Source organism: Ornithorhynchus anatinus, chromosome 11, assembly GCF_004115215.2.
Source record: "Ornithorhynchus anatinus isolate Pmale09 chromosome 11, mOrnAna1.pri.v4, whole genome shotgun sequence".
Classification (NCBI taxonomy): domain Eukaryota; kingdom Metazoa; phylum Chordata; class Mammalia; order Monotremata; family Ornithorhynchidae; genus Ornithorhynchus; species Ornithorhynchus anatinus.
In genome coordinates this window covers 43,625,108-43,648,496 of record NC_041738.1, presented here as the reverse complement: position 1 = coordinate 43,648,496, position 23,389 = coordinate 43,625,108, and the positions used below count along the sequence as shown (strand labels likewise).

The following is a 23,389-nucleotide window of genomic DNA, read 5'->3' as shown; positions in this document are numbered from 1 at the left end:
ACCCCCCCACAATTATTATTATTATTAATAAACAACAATAAGTATAATAATAGTAATTGTTATTGGTTAAATGTTTACTGTGTGCCAAGCACTGTACTGCATATTGAGGTAGATACAAGTTAGGTTGGATACTGTCCCTGTCCCATATGGGGCTCACAATTTAAGAAGAAAGAGAAGAGGTCTTTAACCTCTCTTTTATTGATGAGGAAAGCGAGGCACTGAGAAGTTAAATGTCTTGGTCAGGGTCACCCAGCAGGCAAGTGGCAGAACTGGAATTAGAAACCAGGTCCTCTGACTTCCCGGCCCGTACTGTTTTCACGAGACCGTGCTGCTCCAGATTCCCTGAGGTGAGGATAGGGCCCAGCGCGTAGACATTTGGGATCCCAGTAGGTTCATTCATTCAGTCCTATTTATTAAGTGCTTACTGTGTGCAGAACACTGCACTGAGCACTTGGGAGAGAAGAATACGACAATAAACAGTGACATTCCCTACCCACAGCAAACTCCCGGTCTAGAAGCAGGGAGACAGACGTCAATACAAATAAATAAAATTACAGATATGTATATGTACGTGCTGGGGGCGCTGGAGGTTTTGGGGGTGGAGAGCAAAGGGAGCAAGTCAGGGTGACACGGGAGGGAGTGGGCCCTGAGGAAAAGCGGGGCTTGGTCTGGAAAGGCCTTATGGAGGTGATTTACTTTCAATAAACCTTTGAAGAGGGAGAATAATTGTTGTTAAAGGTTGTCCTTCCAGATACTGATTTTAATGTTTAGAGACACACTCTGCGACATTCCTAACTTTCCCTTCTGAACTGTTCATCCACAAATTTTTTCCAAACCCTTATTGAACCTATTGGTATTTTCCACCTGCATGACTTCTCTTGGGAAAAATTCCATATATTTCCTACCCATAAGGGGAAGAAAAGTTGGCTTGGGAATCAGAGGTCGTTGATTCTAATCCCGACTCTGCCGGTTGCCAGCTGTATGACTTTGGGCAAGTCACTTCACTTCTCGGTGCCTCAGTTACCTCATCTGTAAAATGGGGATGAAAACTGTGAGCCCCACATGGGACAACCTGATCACCTTGTATCCCCCAGCGCTTACAACAGTGCTTTGCACATAGTAAGCACTTAACAAATACCATTTTTTTTCATTCAGAGTCTACCTCCTTCAGCCTTCAGTGGCGACTCCATGTCTGGATGATATGGGATTTGGTGGCTCAATTAATGGTGTTAATGAGAGACTCCTGCTTGTGAAGCATTGTGCTAACCACTTGTTCCAAGTAGCTTTTATCATCCCAAAGTCATAATGGCAGTAATAATATCATCATTTATTAAGCACTTCCTATGTACTAGTATAGAAACAATATTATCAGATCGGACACCGTCTCTATCCCTCGTGGGGCTCATAATCTGTCGTGTCCCCATTTTATTAATAGTTCAGAGAGATTGTCACGTGCCCAAGGTCACCCAGCTGGTGAGTGGTGACCCTGGAACTAAAACCTAGCCTCTTCTAAATCACATTCATTCATTCAGTAGTATTTATTGAGCGCTTACTATGTGCAGAGCACTGTACTAAGCATTTGGAATGTACAGTTCAGCAACAGATAGAGACGATCCCTGCCAGTGATGGGCTCACAGTCTAACGGGGGAGACAGACAGCAGAGCAAAACGAAACAAAAACAAGACATTATCACCATAAATAGAATCAAGGGGATGTACACCTCATTAACAAAATAGAGTAATAAATAATATGTACAAATGAGCACAGTGCTGAGGGGAAGGGGGAAGAGGGAGGAAGTCCCGGGCTCTTTATTTTATGCCTTACTGCCCCTCTGTGATTTAAATGTTAAGCAAATTGACTATTGTGTGAGTTTCTGTCAGTCCTCATATACCCGTTCTGGCTCTGGGCTGGTTCTAAGAAGTTCTAAGAAGTTCTGAGAAGGCTCTAGCCTCTGCAGGGCCCCATCTGCACGCTCTAACTAGGAGCTCGTTCATTGGTTCAGTCGTATTTATGGAGTGCTTACTGCGCGCAAAGCTCGAATGAAGAGGGAAGAGCGAGCCGTCCGAATAATAATCCACAAATGGAATCATCCACTCCTGAAATATTGCCAACATTCTAACAGCTGTACCAGAACTGGGTAATTAACTTTTGTGGTTCCCATAAATATCACTTCCTTAATTGTTTCGAAAACGTTAACTGTTGTTGAACTGTTGAGTATTCTGATTTTAATCTCGACTACAGCTGAGTACGTCAATCTACCAATCGTATTTTTTGAGTGCTTACTGTGTCCAGAGCAGTGTACTACGCTCTTGAGAGAGTTCAGTATAGCAGACATATTCCCTGCCCCCAGTGAGCTTACAGTCTAGAGGGGAGTTCTGTTTCTCCAGGAGCTTTAGGGATTCCCCCTTAATTATTTTCCATATCTTGCTCTTGAACTCCAGCGAGGATCACCTAGTGTTTTACAATTTAGGTTTTGTGTATGATTGTTCTGAGCCTTCCTTCAGGTGCCCAGGCCAAAGCTCTCTTTAATTTACTGTTGCTGGTATCTTATACCTGAAATCAGAGTGACCCTTGACCTATTGTTTCCTTTCTCAAATTCTCATTTCAAACTTCGAACTAATATCTAAACTGATATCTGCAGTTAGACAATAGGAGAACAGAGTGATATTGAACACTGGATTGATGCCTTTAATCACGCTCTCTCTAAACTTATTTAGTCTCATAGTTTCTAAGGTGCTTCCAAGTAACTACTTTTAAAGAAAGCATATATTTCCTGAGAAACACCAAACCCTGGTACATGCAACTTAATAGTCAATTTCCAGGCCAGTAAGATGGTTCTTACTAAGCAACACATCTGTGTAAGCCTTTAAGAGCTTACTAGCTCTGTGTTGCTTGGCTCAGCGTTTTGATCACGAGACTCCCAGTTTAAGAACTATTTTGGGGTCTTATTGTTGCAATTAGGAATTTAGTTTCCAGTCCAGAGTATCAGACTTGAGAACATACTTTCCAGTCAATAACATAGAAATGCATGATTAAATTTGCCATCTTTGATATATTTTTTGTTCCCGCTTTTATATTATGAAGAAACATTTAATCCTTGACAGTATTTTCTGCACAGCAGTTTTTACTTACACTATTTCTGCATTTTTTTGGTTAAGCTTATTTTTTTTTTAATAAAGCTTACATCTTGTCCCATTCCTTCCATTGTTGGTTTTTGGTGTTTCAAGATTTTGGAATGGGTCTGACAAACATCTTGCTTGATGTTTTTGTCCCATATTTTCCATGCATTAACTCTTTAAGTCAATATGGTACCAGTTAGGACAACCAAGTAGCTCAGTAACTGAAATAACTGCTTTAATGGATTAAATAAGAGTTGACGTACATCCAGAAATGCTTAAGTCAATCACTGGTATTTAATGAGTGCTTGCTGTTTGCAGATGGCTTCACTCAGTGCTTGGGGAGAGTAAAGTAGAGTTGATAGACATGATCCCTGCCCTCGTTGAGCTTACATTTGCATCCAAGATGGACTTCCCTGGTTGTCCCTGGCATCTGCGATGAAGCAGCGTGGCTTAGTGGCAAGAGCCTGGGCTTGAGAGTCAGAGGTGGGTTCTAATCCCGGCTCCGCCACTTATCAGCTGTGTGACTTTGGGCAAGTCACTTCACTTCTCTACGCCTCAGTTACTTTATCTGTAAAATGGGGATTAAGACTGTGAGCCCCACGTGGGACAACCTAATTACCTTGTATCTACCCTAGCGCTTAGAACAGTGCTTAGCACATAGTAAGCACTTAACAAATACACCATCTTCATTATGGTTTGTTCACTCATTCTCTCTCTGTCTCTCCCTTATCTATATCTATAAAATGGATTGAATTTATTTTCACAGTATTTCTAAAACAAGAAATTGGCAGACCCTGGTTTGGTATCGGACCATAAAACATGATTTGTGGACATGCCCGTTCCTTTCAGAAGGGTCGATTCACATTTTAAGGACTCCAGGTTTCAGAGTTACATCTGTCACTGGCTTTTTGAACATTTACAATGTTAGACATGTTACCCTGGGTCAGAATACTGTGTGACTTTGGGCAAGTCACTTAACTTCTCGGTGCCTCAGTTACCTCATCTGTAAAATGGGGATGCAGACTGTGAGCCCCACGTGGGACAACCTGATTCCCCTGTGTCTGTCCCAGCGCTTAGAACAGTGCTCGGCACATAGTAAGCGCTTAACAAATACCAACATTATTAATAACGAACCAACTAGATCAGCATTGTATCTCTTCAGTGGTATCACATTTGGAGGAGCAGAGTGATATACCTTTCACTATGATCCAACATTTCCTGCGATCATTCATCCTGGACCAATCAGCCATTTATTTATCCAATTCCTTATATCTGGGAACTTCAACTATTCCCTCAAACATCTTTTTCCTTTCTTAACCTGTTATGGTTCATGATTTTAAATCTCTTTTAATCTATTTTTTTTTTTTAGTCCTACTTCCTAAGGATAATTGAAGGGATTGTGGCCTGGTGGAGAGAGCACAAGCCTGGGAGTCAGAGGACCCGGGCTCTAATTCTGGCTCCATCATTTGGCTGCTGCATGACCTTGGGCAAGTCACAGCTTCTCTGTGCCTCAGTTTGCTCGTTCTCCCTCCGTAGTAGACGTGAGCCCCATATGGGAGAGGGACTGTCTCCAACCTGACCCAGGTTTTAGAACAGTGTTTGACACAAAGTAAGCACTTATATCAAATAGAATAATACTACTAATAATTATCATTTATGGTACCCTCTAGAGGACTAACAAACCGTCGACCTCATCGGTGAATTTTTTGCCATTCCTATTGTACTCATGTGGAATGCCATCCTTTCCAATGAGTTACTGCACTTTTTGGAGCACTGTTCCCAACAGGCTGCTGACTCTATCTAAAGAAATAAAAAAACAAGGCAATGCAGATGATTTAAGTTGAAAAGTCTGTGATTGTTCCTAGTAGTGGTCAGAGAGAATAGGTGCATGAGATGAGGTTAAAGTTTAGTTACAGATCCTTCAAGTTGATATAAATCAGCATTAGTAATAATAATCGTAATAAATTGTGGTATTAGTTAAGTGCTTACTATATGCCTAATGAGAAGCAGCGTGGCTCAGTGGAAAGAGCCTGGGCTTCGGAGTCAGAGGTCATGAGTTCGACTCCCGGCTCTGCCACTTGTCAGCTGTGTGACTGTGGGCAAGTCACTTCACTTCTCTGTGCTTCAGTTCCCTCATCTGTAAAAGGGGGATGAAGACTGTGAGCCCCACGTGGGACAACCTGATTCCCCTCTCTCTCCCCCAGCGCTTAGAACAGTGCCCTGCACATAGTAAGCGCTTAACAAATACCAACATATGCCTGACACTGTACTAAGCGCAAATTGGGTTGGATACAGTCCCTGTCCCATGTGGGGCTCATAGTCCTAACCCCCATTTTACAGATGAGGTAACTGAGGCACAGAGAAGCAAAGTGACTTGCCCAAGGCCACACAGCAGACAAGTGGCAGACCCAGGATTAGAACCCATTCTTCTGACTCACAGGCCTGTGCTCTATCCACTACGCCATGCAGCTTCTTATCTTTCCATCCTTTTTGCTTCCCCTCTTCCCCATGCCTTCATACACTACCTTTCATTTCTGCCAGAATTTGTGTTTTCACCACACATTTTGTCTAGAATCTGAAGGCCTAACTAGGAAACATTCTCCTGATAACATGAGGCTCTTTGCATAGAGCATAGCCTGGAGTTGAAAGAAATTATTATGCTTATTTGTTTGGCATCGGACATGACGAGTGCCGTAACGTATATTTTTGTTACTGTGGAGTTCGGCTAGAGTGCAACCCATGTATAATAGAACTAGACACACTTCAGGACTTCAGTATTATTGTTGACTGCTCCAACATTTTTAATAGTCAAGATTTGCATAAGTGCATGAAACAGAACATTTTCTTGCCTTATATGCATCATGGATAAAAGCACATTGGTATGTTTAGGTTCAGCAAATGTCTGTCATAACATATCATCCTGCTACGGTACAGCAAAACTCAAAATATGTTCCTCCATGTATATAACTAGAAATGGAGTCCTTCTGTTTCTCATTCATTGACAGTTAAAGCATCCAAAATATTGTTTGGTAAAAAAAGTTTTGATGAACTAAATGCCTCATGAAAGCAAAAGGGTGATCTTGTACCAAACTAACTCTCTTCCCCTCTTCAAAGCCCTGCTGAGAGCTCACCTCCTCCAAGAGGCTTTCCCAGACTGAGCCCCCTCTTTCCCTCTGCTCCTTCCCCTCCCCTCAGCACTGTGCTCATTTGTATATATCATTTATTACCCTATTTATTTTGTTAATGAGGTGTACATCCCCTTGATTCTATTTATCTTGATGATGTTGTTTTGTTTTGCTTTGCTTTGCTGTCTGTCTCCCCCGTTTAGACAGTGAGCCCATCACCGGGCAGGGATTGTCTCTATCCGTTGCCGAATTGTACATACCAAGCGCTTAGTACAGTGCTCTGCACATAGTAAGCGCTCAAAAAATACTATTGAATGAATGAATGAATGACTGAAGTACCCTAACTAGTTTTTCCCCCCATCTCCAGCTATCAGCCTTCCCACCCCACTCACTGGTTCTAATTGCTGAATTTGTTTTTACCTGGAAGCACTTGAAGACTGGAAGCATGTTCCCCTTTCCCCCACTTCTGTCTGAGGCATTAGAAGAGGGGGAAACTGAAGTGTGAGTTTTAAAGGAAATCTGTAACGCTGATTTGAGAGGACCATTTGGTTGGAAGTCAGGACATTTAAGGATGGGTGCATGGTATAGGATGCTGTTTTTTGATTCCTAGTGCAGTTTCACCCTTTTCTTGAAGGGAGTTGGGGTATTTGTTAAGCACTTACTATGTGCCAGACGCTGTTCTGAGCCCTGGGCTGGATACACGCCAGTCAGGTTGGACACAGTTCCTGTCCCACATGGGGCTCCCAGTCTTAATACCCATTTTACAGATGAGGTAACTGAGGTCCAGAGAGGTGAAGTGACTTGCCCGAGGTCACACAGCAGACAGGTGGCAGACCGGGATTAGAACCCAGGTCCTTTTGAGTCGCAGACCCCTGCTGTATCCACCAGACCATGCTGCTTCTCCTCTCTATCCTCCCCCACCCCACATTCCCCACTCCCCCTCTGGTCCTGTGAGCAGGAGCTCTTCAGGAGGTGTGAGAAGAAGGTATTGAAATGCAAATGTTAACAGAAGTCTGTGAGGCTTGACATAAATGGGGAGCTGTGTCATGGTTAAAACCGGGAAACCCCTAGATTTTTCTGTTTTTACATTCATTTTTGTTGCCCTTCCCCTTTCACAGTACCCTATTATCCTCCAACATTTCAGCAGCCAATTTTGTGCTGTTGAACTTGGTGTTGCTTTGGGTCACTTAGAGAGGTCATCTTTGCTCTTATAATAATAATAACGTTGGTATTTATTAAGCGCTTACTATGTGCCAAGAGCTGTTCTAAGCTTTGGGGTAGATACAAGGTAATCAGGTCATCCCACGTAGGGCTCACAGTCTTCATCCCCATTTTACAGAGGCACAGAGAAGTTAAAGTGACTTGCCCAAGGTCACAGCTGGCAAGTGGAGGAGCTGGGATTAGACCCCGTGACCTCTGGCTGCCAAGCCCGGGCTCTTTCCACTAAGCCACGCTGCTTCTCAACGGAGGAGATCATTAGTGTACTTCTGCCAGTGATTTCTTGTTACCTGTTTGTCTTTGGAGAAAAGGACTTTTGTCTATATCTTTCGCTTTCCACTGCTAGTTCATTCCCAACAGTGGGACAAGACAAAACCATGCCTTTCTAGGCCATTGTTTATCAGTGTTGCTATTTTGATTAATCACTTGGTCTGGGGAGTTCTGCCATAATGTGTGCTTTCTAGCTATTTCAAATTATGAATTAGAAATTTTGTTTAGGTATAAAGACCTGCACTTGGATTTGTACCCTTTATTCACCTGGGCGTCGGGGAACTTATGTACATATCTGTAATTTATTTATGTTAATGTCTGTCACCCCCCTCTAGACTCCTCTAGCTCCCGTGGGAAGGGAACCCAACTACCAATTGTTATATCGTGCTCTCCCAACTGTGTGTACAGTGCTCTGTACACAGCAAGCACTCTATAAAACGATTGATTGCTGTCATGTACTGTTTTATTCATTCAGTCAGTCATTTATTAAGCACTTACTGTGTGCAGAACACAGTACTGAGCGCTTAGGAAAGTACAATGCAACAATAAACAGTCACATTCCTCGCCCACAACGAGCTCACAGTAGCGAGCCGGGGAGACAGACATCAATGTAAATAAATAAAATTACAGGTCTATACGTAAATGCTGTGGGGCTGGGAGAGAGAGGAGGGGCAAAGGGCACAATTCAGAGCAATGCAGAAAGGAGTGGGACGTGAGGAAAAATGGGGCTTAGCCTGGGGTCGCCTCTTGAAAGAGTTGTTTTACACAGACTTTCATAACTGGAACATTACTACTTGGGGTTGAATGTCAATTCTGAGACCAAACCTAAAGTGCCCGAATTCTATTATACACTAGGGGACCCTAATCGGCTTTGCTTTGATATAAGATAGGGGGAGAAAGCACAGACGTGCAAATGGAAAGAATGAGACTAGTTTTACGTAATACAGTTCTTACAAATATCATGCCTTTTTTTGTTCTGTCTCAAGTTTATGTCCCTTAGCAATCTGGGTAACGTTAGAAATTGTTCTTGTAGTTCGAACAGACATTTCTGGAGAGAAAGATGGGTCAGGCGATCCCTATTTTCCTCATCTTAAAGTGTACTTCTGAAAATATTTCCATTGTATTTTTTAGAGGACTATCCCGATGGGACCTGGCTTGGAGATGAAAACAACCCAGAGATGCGAGTTCGTTGCGCCATCACCCCAGCTGATATGATGCACATTAGCACCAACTGCTGCACTGCAGAGAAGATGGCGTTAACTCTACTAGACTATCTCTTTCACCGAGAAATTCAAGCAGTCTCCAACTTATCAGGGCAGGGGAAGCTGGGGAAGAAACAGCTTGACCCTCTGACGATATATGGAATTCGTTGTGAGTATAACACTTGAGGGTTTGATGGGTTTTGAACCTTCATCTCTTGTGACTACACAGATAGCCACGATGTTTCTTTTCCTTTTCACGCATCCAGGTGCGTGTATAGTTACCGTGTGTTTGCCTCGGTGTTTGGAGGGAAGGGGACTGCTTAGGTAGCATCTCTTCAGGCACTATTGACTTCTTTGGACAGAGCCACTGTGTAGGTTATTGTTTAAAACTGAAAGTCGTGAAAGGGCTGGAAATTCAGTATTTCTTGATTTAAGCTCCTTCTTAGAATGTTGGCTTGGTTGTTCAACACTCTGCAGTTTGGATGCGATGAATGTCTTCCGAAGCTTATTTTACCCTGGTCGCAGTTGTTATGGCCAAATGACAACTTTTACAGTGTATGGGGAATTATCTAGGGCTAAACTGGGGACAGTGTCTTTTGCTCCTCCTCCTTTCTTTCCATTCTGTCAGTCAATCAATTATTATTTGTTGAGCGCTTACTGTTGTGCAGAGCACTATACTAAGTGCCTGGGAGAGGACGATTTAACAGTATAACAGACACATTCCCTTCCTACAGTGAGTTTACAGTCTAGAGAGGGGAGTACCATTCTTCTCTTCCATTTCTTCTTCTTCCACCACCTCTTCCCCCTTACCTTCTCACCATTCTCCCATTCCAGTCACTTACCTATCTTACCTCCTCAGTTCCTCCCACGTTCCCAGACACATGCTGCCTGGTTTTGGGGCCTCTCATTTTGGAAGGAAACCAAAATAAGCCCCCCAGAAATCCAGAAATTAAGGATGGGGCTTTGAAGTTTTGGAGGTCCTGTGACTGGCTGGCAGGAATGTTGATAGAGTGGCTCTCAACTCTTCAAAAGGTGAGGGCTAGAGAGCCCAGGAAATAACTCCCGCATACAGCTTGAAGTTCACACACAATTCCGAGGTTATTATTATTGAGGTATTTGTTAAAATGCTTGCTGTGGGCCAAACACTCTTCTAAGTGCTGGGATAGATGCAAGTTAAGCAGATTGGACACATCTCCGATATCCACCCCTATAGGTCTCCCGTATAAACCCCCGGCAGCCGACACCACGGTTTCCCTTCTGCCTTATTCCGCTCACTGTGATTGCTCTTCACAGTCCCATCTGCCAGAAGCCACCATTTCTTCCTGGACACCTCTGCTGCTGTTTCCTCTTTCCCCAAAGCTCCTGTGCCACAGCTGCCGTAATCAGTCCTGACTTCTAGCCGCATGTTCCACCTTCCCCATCTTCTCACCCACTTCAGCCGTATGTCCCGTACCACCCAGAAAAGGTACTCCCGATTTTCACCACCTCACCAACCTGCCAATCCCATTTATTTGGGACAGCGGCTCTAAGGATTGATTGGAGGTGCTGCCTGGGGCCTGGCATTTATTCAGGGTGGGTGGGGGTGGTGATGGTGGCACAGCAGAGTCACGGCTCTGGAAGTCTTGGCCCATGCAGCTAAGACGGTGGAGAATCTATTTTTGTTGGAAATGGGCCGTGACGGTAATGGCCAAGCGGAGATGGCAGAAGGGAGTGTTGGGCAAGAGGAAGGGAGGGATAGTGGCTGGGAAGACGTGGGGGACAGACAGTGATGATTATGGCTGGAAGGATGAAGAAAGGTAGTAACCGTCATCCCTTTCTCTCCTCAAGCAGAACCTCATACCCATTAGATTTTAAAGCACTTGATCAACTCTCCCCTACTTACTCTTTTCTCACGCTAGGCCCCGGCTAGCACTTATCGTTCCTCTCAAGCTCTCTTTCTCCTTATGCCTTGTTTTTAACTCAACCTGCCTCCGACCCGTTGCTTACTTCCTCCATCCTGGAACGTCCTTCCCTCTTTAAATCTGCCGGACCACCAGCTTTCCTCATTTTCAGAGCCCTTCTCAAATTCCACCTCCTCTAGGAGGTCTCCCCTGATTATTTTTTCTTCTGTCTCCATCATCATCTCCCAACTACTTAACAGTTTTGGGCCACCTCAACAATTACGCACTCACAACATGGCAATCAATCAGTCAAATGCTTCTGTATATGTCAACTTACATGCTTTGCTACTTAAGCACTTATACTTCCACATTTCCATTCTTCCTTTCTCCTGTCTGAATTGTTTTCTGTCTGCCTCCCTCGCTAGACCGTAAGCTCCATGAGGACAGGAATCATATATACTATCGATTGATTAATGGAGGCAGCCAAGGGAATAATAATAATAACAGCTACTTGGTTTGGGTGATGAGAAGGTCATCTGGGAGTAGACCGGCCTGGTTTCCTGGGTCACAAAAGTTGTAAATTGTTTTATTGTTGCTAGTGATATTGTGGTATTTGTAAGTGCACAGTCTCTGCCAAGCACCGTTCCGAGTGCTGGGGTAGATACAGATCAATTAGTCAGAACATGGGGCACTTGGTCTAAGTAGGAGTAAGAACAGGTATTGAACCCACATTTGAGGAAACTGAGGCCCAGTGAAATATGACTTGGCCAAAGTCATACAGCAGATCCAGGTCCTCTGACTCCCAGGCCTGTGCTCTTTCCATTAGGCCATGTCACCCCCCCCTTTTTTTTTGGTGCTCTGGCTTCTCCTGCCTCCTCCTCCTGAACTCTGTGTGTGTGCCTTCTTCAAGATTTGAGGGCTTCTGGCCCTGCTCGATGACAGGTGGGGAATATTTTCCTTCCCTGTTCTTTCCCTAGGGAAATCACCCAACAGGTTTGGAGACAAAAGAACTGGTGACTCTCGGTGTTGTTTGCAGAATGATATGGGTAGGGAGGGGGAAAAAAGCAGTCGAGGAAAGGGTGTGAGGGGGGGTAGAGAAAGATCAGGAAGAAGAGAATGGAGAAAGAAGAAAGAGGAGCCAGCAAGAGGAACTTAGCCAGACTAACTTGGCCATCTGAATCCCTGCCAATTATTGTAGATTATGCTCTGCCTACAGTAAGCACGCAACAAATACCAGTCCTTGATCGATTGAATGCTCAACTTGAATAAATTCAATTTCTTGGCTCTCTGAGTGTCTTGCTAGCTGGGTTCTGGTATTATTTGAACTTAAGTGTAACTATCAGGTCAAGCAATCCCCAGTCAGTTGGTCTGGTAAAACAGTAGCATGCTGGGGAAAAGGAAGCTTCCTCCACTCCAGTTTGAGTCACTCACTCGTGTTCAAAGGAGAAGCCCGAATGATTTATCAGAAGAGCATAAAGCGCTCGTAAGTACTCCCAATAACTTGTAGATAGAGACCATTTAAAACATGTCAGTGGTGAAAGTAGGATGAGTGGGATCATTACTGAAGCATCAGGAGAGAAAAATTGAGGAAGGAGATGAGTTTGCTTTATGCCCAATTTCTCTTTAAAGCAGGGCTGCCCCTGGTGGAAGATCAGCATTCCCTGTGAGGATATTATGGTGCTTATTTGTATGAGAACATCTTTAGAAATAGTGTCTCTGAAAGTGAATTTACCAGTAGTTTGTTTCCTGAAATTTCCATTTACCGTGCAGAGAGGTGCCTTCAGAATGGATAGCCTCTGCTTTTGGCCAGCTCGGTCTGTTCCTAAAGGATCTAACTTCATCTGGAAACCAAGAAACCTCAACTGAATAACTGGTCTGAACTTACCCCAAATCATGTCTAATTTTGGGTATAGCCTTTATCATACGATGTACATATTTATAGATATTGTTTGATGCTCCTCAAAGTCATGGATTTCTCTGGAGACTGGAACGAGAATAGGACAATTCTGCCCAATAAGGACTAGGCCTAGGATTCTATTCATTCTGTGGGTAATTCTCACAGGTGTCATGGCAAAACCCCTAAAGCCACATTCAGAGTGAAAGGTTATATTTCACTCAAGTCATGAACAGCCATCACACAAAATACCTGAAGTCACAAAGTCCGTAGCTCCCAGGGACTTCAGGCTTCCCAGGCAAGATAAGAAAAATGTTCTGTCCCTCTTCCTGCAATTTATTTTTTGAGCCCCTGAACCTTTGAAACTTACCATTATTCTCAGGTGTCCGTCTTCCCTGGGTCAGTCTCTAGATTTGTCAGTCCCATGAAGAGACTTTATCATTCCCGAATAGCACTTCTGTTTTTTGGAAGGGATTAATTTCAAAACGAGTCTTGCCATATGAACCTCACTGAAATGCGTGACTTCATGTTCCTCTTTCCGATTCTTTCTGGTTTAACTAGCCTCTTCATGATTCATTACTCTCTCCACTTCACTCTGCTTTGGGGGGTGTCTGGGCACCCTGCCTTTTTAAACTAGTGGTCAACTGAAATTGTAAGGGAAACCACAAGAAAGTATGTTAGTGCGATTACTGTAGAAAGGGGTTGTCACAGGAAGTGGTCCCCTAGGTATGGTGTTATAATTAACCAGGTGATATTCTAGCTTAAGTTTTATATTTTAATATTTGCACTCATTGGGGAATTGCCCAGGGAGCAAGTTTAAAATTAATATTAATACACATGACATAACAAAAGTTGACAAAATGAGGCAAAGATATATATTGAAAAAGCCCTTGCAAACTTTAATTGTCACCTCATCAGGAATAGCCAGTTAAGCTGAAATTTTGTATTTTAATCTTTCAAAAGCAGTTGGTAATCATCAACTGTATGAGACTTTAAAATATTTTCTTAAATTACCCATATGTAAACTTGGACCAGTGAGAATATTTATTTAGGCAATAAAAGGAACTTTATGCACATTACTCTCCCAAGAAGTTGGGTTGATTGATTTCCATGTTTATGAAATATTCCTTTACAACACATGCTGTGAGTTCAACTCTTCGCTCCCCCTGCCATTTGTCTAGGAAGCCGTCTGGGTCAACAAAAGGAAAATACTGCACTGAAAATATTTTACTTATTCACTGTATTTGGACACATAACAATTGGAGCCTGAGGATATACGGGGTCACAAGTTTAAAGAAGGCTAGTCGTATCAAAATAGTTTCCACCAAGAAGAAATCTTACAGTAATGTGCTGTGAATCTGACTTGTGACCTGCTCAGCCCCACCTAAGACACGTACAAAAGATACCTAGAAATGACTAGGCAGAAATGACCCGCGACTAGCAAACCTACAAATCCAGGCCCTGTCATTTATATCTATAAACTTCCACAAAACTTCCCCTCTAACTCACCGGCAGCGTATATTAGTAGACGAGGTCCAGGACCAGGGAATATATGGTTAGGAGAAAGGCACATTTATTCTGCTGCCATCACCCCTCACACACTGAATTCATTAACTTCAGTGATTCATTCCTATTTATTGAGCACTTAACAGTGTGCTAAGCATTTGGGAGAGAGAGTACAGTATCACAATAAACAGACACATTCCCTGCTCACAAAATTCTCTTCCCTGCATGGAATTTGAGTTGTACCTCGTGCTTTGATCCTTGTTCCTTGTCCCTTCTCATCCCTGATTAATAGTTCACTCATTCATTCAGTCATATTTATTAAGTGCTTACTATGTGCAGAGCACTGTACTAAGCACTTGGGACAGTATAACAGTAAACTGACATTCCCTGCCCACAACGAGCTCACGCTCTATAGTGATATGGAGACCCCATACTGCAGGCCAAACAAATATATGAGGTATACTGGCAGTAGCTCTCTGTTTGTGTTAGTGTCAGCTACATAGTTTGAAAAGTTGATTGTATCTTTGTCATTGCCATTAACACTAATAACACTTACCGAGTACCTAATTTAGGCACAGCAGTGAATTAGGCACTCATGGGAATTGCAGGAGAAATAGAAGATAAGGTCCCTGCTCTCAAAGAGTTCATGATCTAGTGGGAGAGAGAAGCAAACATAAAACCCGAATATAGAAGCCGATAAAAGGAAAGAACATAAGTGGCCGAAAATATACATAAAATCCACTAGAGGATATATTCCCTATGGACAGGCAATGTGTCATTTTGCTGTTGGGTTCTACCCAAGCCTTTAGGAGACTTGAAAATTTGGTCAAAGGTGTGACCATTTATGTCTTTGTAAATGTTCATATTCTGAAATTTGAGGAATTTTCATCCTGATATTTAAGGATCATTTTTACAGGTCATGATTTGGTTAAAGTTAGTGTATTGAAACTTTGGAACTTGGAATCGAAATGCATTTTGTTGGAATCGGGGCAGAGCAAAGGGAGAAATGAAATCACAGATATGTACGTAAGTGTTTTGGGGCTGGCGGGGGGAAGAGCGAAGGGAGCAAGTCAGGGCGACATAAAAGGGAGTGGAAGATGAGGAAAAGTAGGGCTTAGTCTGGGAAGACCTCTTGGAGGAGATGGGCCTTCAGTAAGACTTTGAAGGTGGGGGGACGGTGGTGGTTTGTCGTATTAGAGGCGGGAGGGCGTTCCAGGCCAGAGGCAGGATGTGGGCTAGGGATCAGTGGCGAGAGAGGGGAGATCAAGGCACAGAGAGAAGGTTAGCATAGAGGAGCAAAATGTGCAGGCTGGGTTGTAGGAGAGAAGTGAGATGAGCTAGGAGAGGGCAAGGTGATGGAGTGCTTTAAAGTCATTGGAGAGGAGTTTTTGTTTGATATGGAGGTGGATGGGCAATTACTGGAGTCCCCCCTTCCAGCCCCAAAGCACATATGTTACATGTCAGTAATTTTATTTATTTGTACTGATGTCTGACTCCCCCAGTCTAGACTGTGAGCTCAATGAGGACAGGGAATGTCACTGTTTAATGTTGTATTGAACTCTCCCAAGTGCCTAGTACAGTGCTGTGCACACAGTAAGCGCTCAATAAATTTGATTGAATGAATGAATGAATGAATTTTAAGTATTGTTTTTCAGGCAGATTTTCTCAGCTTCGGCACTTATCGGGTCCCTAAAAAAGCCTGATGAACTCATCTCATGTTGGTGGATCAGATTGAGGTGGCCACACACGATGTTTTAGACCAAATTAATAAATTGATCACTGGCCTAGATGACGATCAACCGAGAGTTCTGAAGAAACTTGGAAAGGAAGCTGTAGAACACCTGGTGAGAATGTGTTGCCTATCTTTATAATTGGCCAGGGAGTTGGCAGATTTCCAGTGCCATTCACAGCCGTAAGAAAAGCTCCTGTGGTCAATCTCTGAATAAAACGTCAGTGAGGCTCATTTTTATACCTGGCAAATTAGTAGATGCAGGTAGCTCATAAATAAATTTAGCATCTTTGTGCATTTAGGAAAAGATAACTTGGTTACAGAAAAAGAGAACATAGTTTCTGTCAGTGGAAATCATTGCTCAATAATCTCCTGGAGGTCAGTAAAGGGCCAACAAGCATGTGGCTAGAAGGGATCCAGAAGACGTAGTATATTTAGATTTTCAAAAGACCTTTGACAAAGTTCCACACCCAAGATTAAAAAAAATACTGACTAATCATGGGATTGCAGGGAATGTTGTCATGGAAAGAAAGCAGGCTAAAAGATAGGGAACACAGGGGAGAGACAAATGGCCACTTTGCTGGATTGACTGGTATAAATAGTGGAGCCTCATAACGATTGGTGATAGGATTGGTGCTCTTTCACATTTTCATGAATGATCTGGAAGAGAGTGTCAGTGAGATCTCAAGATTTGCAGATGACACTAAGCTCTTCCAGGTGGGGAAATGCCCCAAAGGTGGGGATAAACTGCAGGAAGACATCCATAAAGCTAAGTGAGTGGGCTGAACAATGGCAGATAAATTCAGTCTGAGCAAACGCCAGGTAGTGCACCAGGGGAAAAATAATTCAACTGAAAATTCTAAACGGTTCACGATGATGTGCTCTGAGCTAGCAGTCACGACTCAGGAATGAGAACTCAGGGTCACTGCTGGATATTCTTTGAAATCCTCGGTTTCGTGTGTGGTGTCTGCCAAAAAGGGCAATGAAATGCTGGGCAATATCAGGAATCGAATAAAGAATATAATGAAAGATCTAAACACCTTTACAAAAGTAGTTTCAGTGGGCTGGCTAGGAATAAAACTACGTTGGAGGATGCCAGAGAGAATTGGCGGGGAGTGAAAGGAAGTAGTAGATATAGGAAGATTATAGGCCAAGAATGTATCTGACCTGATTATCTTGTACACACCCTGGGGCTTGGTACAGTACATAAAGTAAGTGCTTACCAAATACTTAGGAAAAAAGAAAACCAAACACAATATGGTCAAGTGATAGTTTTTTCAGAGCTAAGGCAATCTGGGCATACTTACCCAAGAGGAGAAAGAACTGGAAGTGAGGGAGACTTGTTGCGAGAGGGAAAGAAATAAGGAAGCAGTCTCTTTTAGTTTAGAAACACCAAAAAATAGAAAAGCTTGTGTCCAAAATTCAAATTTGGGCATCTGGAGGAAAAACGAAGTAAGTATTCTTAAACATGTTGGATTTAACCTTCCAAAAGGCATTAGTGAATCGTGACCGTTAGCCTGTGGTCACTACTTCGGTTGAAACAATTAAAGGTGACTAAGCTGGCATTCAATTATTTTTGCTATTTACCTGGTTGCATGATTTTATACTGTTTTGTTTACTCACAGTTTTACGAAATTCGTCAGTAGTTGGCACTCCTCATTTTAATTTTGCATAGAGGGCATTCTAATAAAATTAATGTAATAGAAATGATGAAAGATGACATGCCAAGATAATTGTCTCTATATCGAGGAAATATATGCTATGAGGGGGGTTTGAGAAACAGGAACTGGGAGTCAGAGGACCTGAGTACTAATTAATTCATTCAATCGTTTTTATTGAGCGCTTACTGTGTGCAGAGCACTGAACTAAGCGCATGGAAGGGTACAGTACAACAATAAACAGACACATTTCCTGCCCATATGAGCGTACAGTCTAGAGGGTAGGATAATTGTGGTATTTTTTAAGAGTTAATGTGTGCCAGGCACTTTACTAAGCTTTGGAGTGGATACAAACAGATCAGGTTGGACACAGTTCCTGTGCCACATGAGGCTCACTGTCTTAATCCCCATTTTATAGCTAAGGTAACTGAGGCACAGAGAAGTGAAATGATTTGCCCAAGGCCACACAGCAGACAAGTGGCGGAGTTGGGATTAGAACCCATGACCTTCTGACTTCCAGGCCCGAGTTCTCTCCACGACACCATCGGGCTCTGTTGCTTGCTAGTTCTGTGCCTAATTTGGCTTTCTTTAGGTCTCATTGTGTCTTTCAACAGATGATAGAGTATGAGGTTCAAACTGTTGCTAACTTCAATTGGACAGTCCTGTAGACTGTAAGTTCCTCGTGGGCAGGGACTGTGTCTGTCAACTCTGTTGCATCATACGTTCCCAAGCACTTAGTACAGTGTTTTGCACAAAGTAAGTGTTCAGTCAATTAATGGTACCAAGCACTTGCAGAGAGTACAATACAACAGAATTAGCAGAGGTATTCCCTGCCCGTAACAGAGACAGGCATTACTATAAACATATAAACAATTTATAATATATAATTTAAAGGTATGTACACAAGTGGTGTTGGAGGTGGGACGAATATCAGATTTCCAAAGGTCCCCAGATCCTAGTGCATAGACAATGGAGAAAGCCGGTGTCAAGAGGGCTAAATTGGGGAAGGCCTCTTGGAGGAGGTGTGACCTTAATAGTGCTTTGAAGGTAGAGAGAGGGTAGATCTGGTGTTTATGGACACAGAGAGAGTTGCATACTAGGGAGAGGACGTAGGAAAAGGGTCAGCAGCAAGATAGATGAGATTGGGATACAGCGAGTAAACTGGTGCTAGAGGAGCGGAGTGTGAGAGCTGGGCTGTAGGAGATTAGTGAGGTGAGGTAGGATGGGGCAAGCTGATGGAGTGCTTTAAAGTCAGTGCTAAGGAGTTTTTTTTGACGCTGAAGTGGATGGACAGCCATTGGTGGGTCTTGAGGAGTGGGGAGAAAGGGACTGAACTTTTCCGTTGATTAATGATCCGTGCGGCAGAGTGAAGTATGGATTGGTGTGGGGAGAGACAAGAGGCTGGGGGGTCAGAGAGGAGGCAGGTGCAGTAGTCAGGATGGGATTAGGATATGTGCTTGGAACAAAATGGTAGCAGTTTGGATGGAGAAGAAAAGGCGGATTTTAGCCTTCAGGATTTTACCATTTCTGTAGATTTTTACGTCGAAGTTTCCAGTGGGATTGTAACGGGACTGGACATCAAAAAAAATGTGATGGGTAAACTTCGTTAAGGTTAATTCCGACTTCCTATTTTAGGGGAGGTAGGATTTTTCCCACGATGTGCTGAACACACCTCTGCAAAGCGTATAGAATATGTTAACATGCAAAGGAATAGCCCTGATCTCAATTTTTGAAGAAGTCAATCTCAGAGTTGTGTACATGTAACACATGGTAACACATGATCAGTTGTGTTGAGTGCTTACTGCGTGCAGACCACTGTACTAAACATTTGGGAGAGAACAATATAACAGACACTTTCCCTGTCCCTAACAAGTTTACAGGGCTAATCTGCCAATATTGACAAGCCTGGAGCGGCTGCAATCAATCAGTCATATTTATCAGGTACTTTCTGTGTGCAAAGCAATGTACTATGTGTTTGGGATGGAAAACTGACTACAAGATACAAGGTCCCTTCTCTCTAGGATTTTATGATCCCTTTTCTGAGCCTGAAAGGCAAAAACTAGTCACAGATAATATCACTTTAAAATCAAAAGTATGAAGGGAGAAATATATAAGAATATGTGTAGACTTTGGGGGTATGGGCATCTGTTTGATAGTTGCAACCTGGCAAGGTGGATCTTCCTGGAGGAGGTGAGTTTTCAGAAGGGTTTTGAAGATAGAGGCATCTTCTGGAGATTTGAAGAGAGGAAGGACATGAGGAATGGGAGATAATTGGGAGTGATGAGATCGAGGGCCAGTGAGTTTAGCTTGGATCTGCCCCCAATAGGAAGAGACCGAAGAAAGAAAATCTGTTGAATATGAACCACTTGGTGAGACAGAAAAAACTGAGGTACCCTGAGTAGGTTGGCGATAGAGGAATGAAGTGTGCATGTAGGCTGGGTTGTAGTAGGAGATCACAAGGTGAGGTAGGAGGGGGAGAGCTGATTGACTGCCTTAAAGCCAAAGCTAAGGCATTTCTGTTCGCCGTGGAATTAGATGGGCAATCATTGGAGGTCTTTGAGGAGTGGGGAAACATGGGATGAATTTTTTTTTTTAGGAAAATGATCTGAGCAGCAGACTGAAGTATGGATTGAGACAGGACTCATCTGATTCAACCTGCTTACTTGCTCTGTCATGAAATCCCATTGGTTTTAGCTCCACAGCATCTCAAAAATTCACCCTTTCGTCTCCATCCATAGTTACCATGCTAATCCAAGCACTTATATCCAGTCTCGATTACTACTTCAGCCTCTTTACTGACCTCCCTGCCTCCTGTCTCTCCCCTCTCCAGTCCAAACATCCCTCTGTGCCTGGATTATTTTTCTGACAGAATATTCAATCCACATCTGCCGATGCCTCGGAAACCTCCATTGGTTGTCCATCCCCCTTCACATCAAACCGAAACTCTTTACCATCAGCTTTAAAGGACTCAAATCAGTCTCCCCCACCTAAGTGACCCGGCTCATCTCCTACTACAGCCCAGCCCACATGCTTTGTTCCTTTAGCTGTGCCTGTGCCTTGGCTCTTCTCTGTCATGCTTCTGGCCTGGAAATCCCTCGCCCTTCAATTTTGACAGACCACGACTCTCCCCATTTTCAAAGCCCTACTAAAATCAGATCCCCTCCAAGAAGAGGCTTTCCCTGACTAAACACTCACTTCCCCCATTTGGCGTTCCTTCTCTGTCATTCACGCACTTAGGTCTGTATCCCTTAAGCACTTTGATATTCACCCCAGCCCCACCCTAAGGCACATTTCCCTTCTTTGTAATTCATTTGCATGTCAGTCTCATCCCCCCCTCTAGTCAGTAGGCTCCTTGTGGACAGGGATCAGTGGCCACCAACTCTTGTATTATACTCTCTCAAGCACTTAGTATACTGCTGAGCACACAGTAAGCACTCAATAAACACCAGTGAGTGATTGGTTATTTTATACCTACCTTCTAAGATAGTTCCAGGGTGTAGCGTGGCTTGGAAGATGTAGTGAAAAAGAGAGCCATGGGTAGAGTCAAATGGACATAACTTATCATAGCTGTGAGCCCTCAGGGGTTATAACTACCTCAAAGAGACTTGGCTTCTTTCATACGGATGGAATTTACCTCCCCCGCAACCACCCCTGCAAAAAAAAATAAAAATCACCAAAATATTTCTAGCTCCCGGACCGCTCTTCTTCCTTTGTGCCTCCCCTGTTCTTGGGGCTTAACAGTATTTCAGTATTTCACAGATGTTACCAGCATAACAGTCCTGCTGGTTGCCCAATGAAATATCATTTGACTAATTTTCTTGCAAGTTGACGAAGTGCTATGTTCCTCTCATTCTTCCTTTTTATCTCAACCGGATATACCTCCCTGGAGTTTGTAAAAAGGTCAAGAACCGCACTGAATGAAAGAATGTTAAGAACCTCAGCCTTATTTTGTACGCTATCTCTCAGTCACTAAGCCAGCTGAGTGAAGTAGTCCTATTATGTTAGTTCACAAAAACTGTAAAAGACTGAGCTTGGCACTGGTGTGGGCCAGCCACCATGCAGTTATCCTTCCAGTATGGTTTGGTGTGCGGATTTGGTTTGTGGTCTGGTGCTTTCTTTACAATAATGCTTTCCTGCAGAGATCATCTTAAAGGTTGAAAAGCCACCGAAAAATAAGTCAAATGCCTTCAGATAAATGTATTCCAATCACAACTGAGGTAATTTCAGCTCATTATGAAAATGTTTTTGGTTCAGATTACTCTTTTCAGTGTGTCAGCGGAAAGATTTGTCCTCCCTTTCTATTTCTGGGAAAAAAGTACCCAACCAAATGTGTGTTTAATTGAAAAGATTTTGGGCTGTATGGTAGGCAGAAGCCTGTAAGTATCATCTTTTCCAAATGAAGGGATGTGTGTTTATAAAAAAAATACTTGATAGATTGCACAAACTGTACCACAAAAAGAGAGGATTTGTCTTTTGAGGTATAGGTTTTTATTTGGTCACTGTGGGGTGGAATGGTGGTACAGTGCAACTTCTAGGCATCTCACCAAGAGCAGTTTTTATATATATATATATATATATATATATATATATGGCATGGATTAGAGTACCTCATAACTTTATATTAAAAATCTAAGGATTTCTTTTGAAATGTTCTCTAAAACAATTTCACTTATGAGATTTTTTCAAAAATATAAGCTTATAACCCATATAACTTTTCAGGGACACCAGTGTAAGCCTGTATTTTAAAAAAAAATACACACACACACACAATATTTAAGGTTCCAAAATATAACAAAAATGTGTTTTGCCGGAATTGGACTAGTCTTAAATGAAAGCTCTGAGAAACAACTGCCAAAGATGGTTGAAGTACTTTTGTCTAGTTTTCCCCCTCCACCCTCTCCTCCCCACCAAAAAAATAAAGTTCAAAAGTTCTGTTTTAATTTCACTAATATAGTATTACATCAGAACTATTTGGGAACCAATTACTCTTTGTGGATTACCCATAAACTAGACTTTCCCTTCTTCTCTTCTCCTTTTTCTCCAATGAGCATTAGTGTGTTCCAAAGCTCTGTCACATTTCTGGCAACAGGACAGGTAAGTGGGCTGGATGTGAAGCTAGCTGCAGAGCAGTGGAATGCAGTAACTGTGTTTTGAAATCTCTTTGGTTCTCCATTGCCCAGGATCATTGGGAATTGGCTGTATTATCATTTGTGTGAATTTGAAATATAAGGGATGTACCTGTAAAACCATGGCAAACTTGATTAGACGTCCACAGGACTTAAGATCTAGCGTGTTTTGTTTGTATTGGATTTCTTGACTAGGCAAACTGCGTTTTTCTTCCTTTGAGACTAGATGCTGCCCCAATGCAAATCCTTTCATAAGAAACGCAGCGATTCCTGCCTAAATGTTCAGGTGAATTTTTCTGTGCTCTTTGTATGCCTGTGTAAAGGCATTTGTTCAAATAGACAAAAGATGGTAAGAGCTGTGCTGTTCTTATGGAGGACCCTAAAATGATATTGAAAATTGACTCGTTTACCGAAGACATCCCTTGCACTATAGTTTTAGGAACTAAAGCGGTAATCAAGATTGAGAATAGTGTACATCGACAATATCTTCTTGGTTTATAGACACCTATCTCAAATTTTGTAAAAAAAACCCCAACAAACCGGTTGTTATCTGTACCTGGAGGCTGGAAGTTGGACCAAGGCATATTTGCGGAGAAAGTACTGGTCTGAGATGATTTTGGTCTTATTGGTTTCAAGAAGAATTTAGATATATGGATGAGGGA

The 23,389-nt window shown here is 42.7% G+C and overlaps 1 protein-coding gene across 4 annotated transcripts in view; it reads left to right on the top strand.

Moving 5' to 3' along the window:
* The window catches only part of LOC100076573 (BTG3 associated nuclear protein), a 207,415-nt gene that overhangs the window by 66,163 nt on the left and 117,863 nt on the right, over nucleotides 1-23,389 (top strand). For all 4 annotated transcript variants that reach the window (XM_029076241.2, XM_029076242.2, XM_007672742.3 and 1 more), the window contains one exon: nucleotides 8,864-9,103. In XM_029076241.2, the coding sequence (XP_028932074.1) occupies nucleotides 8,864-9,103 (240 nt within the window). The remainder of the gene's footprint in view (nucleotides 1-8,863; nucleotides 9,104-23,389) is intronic.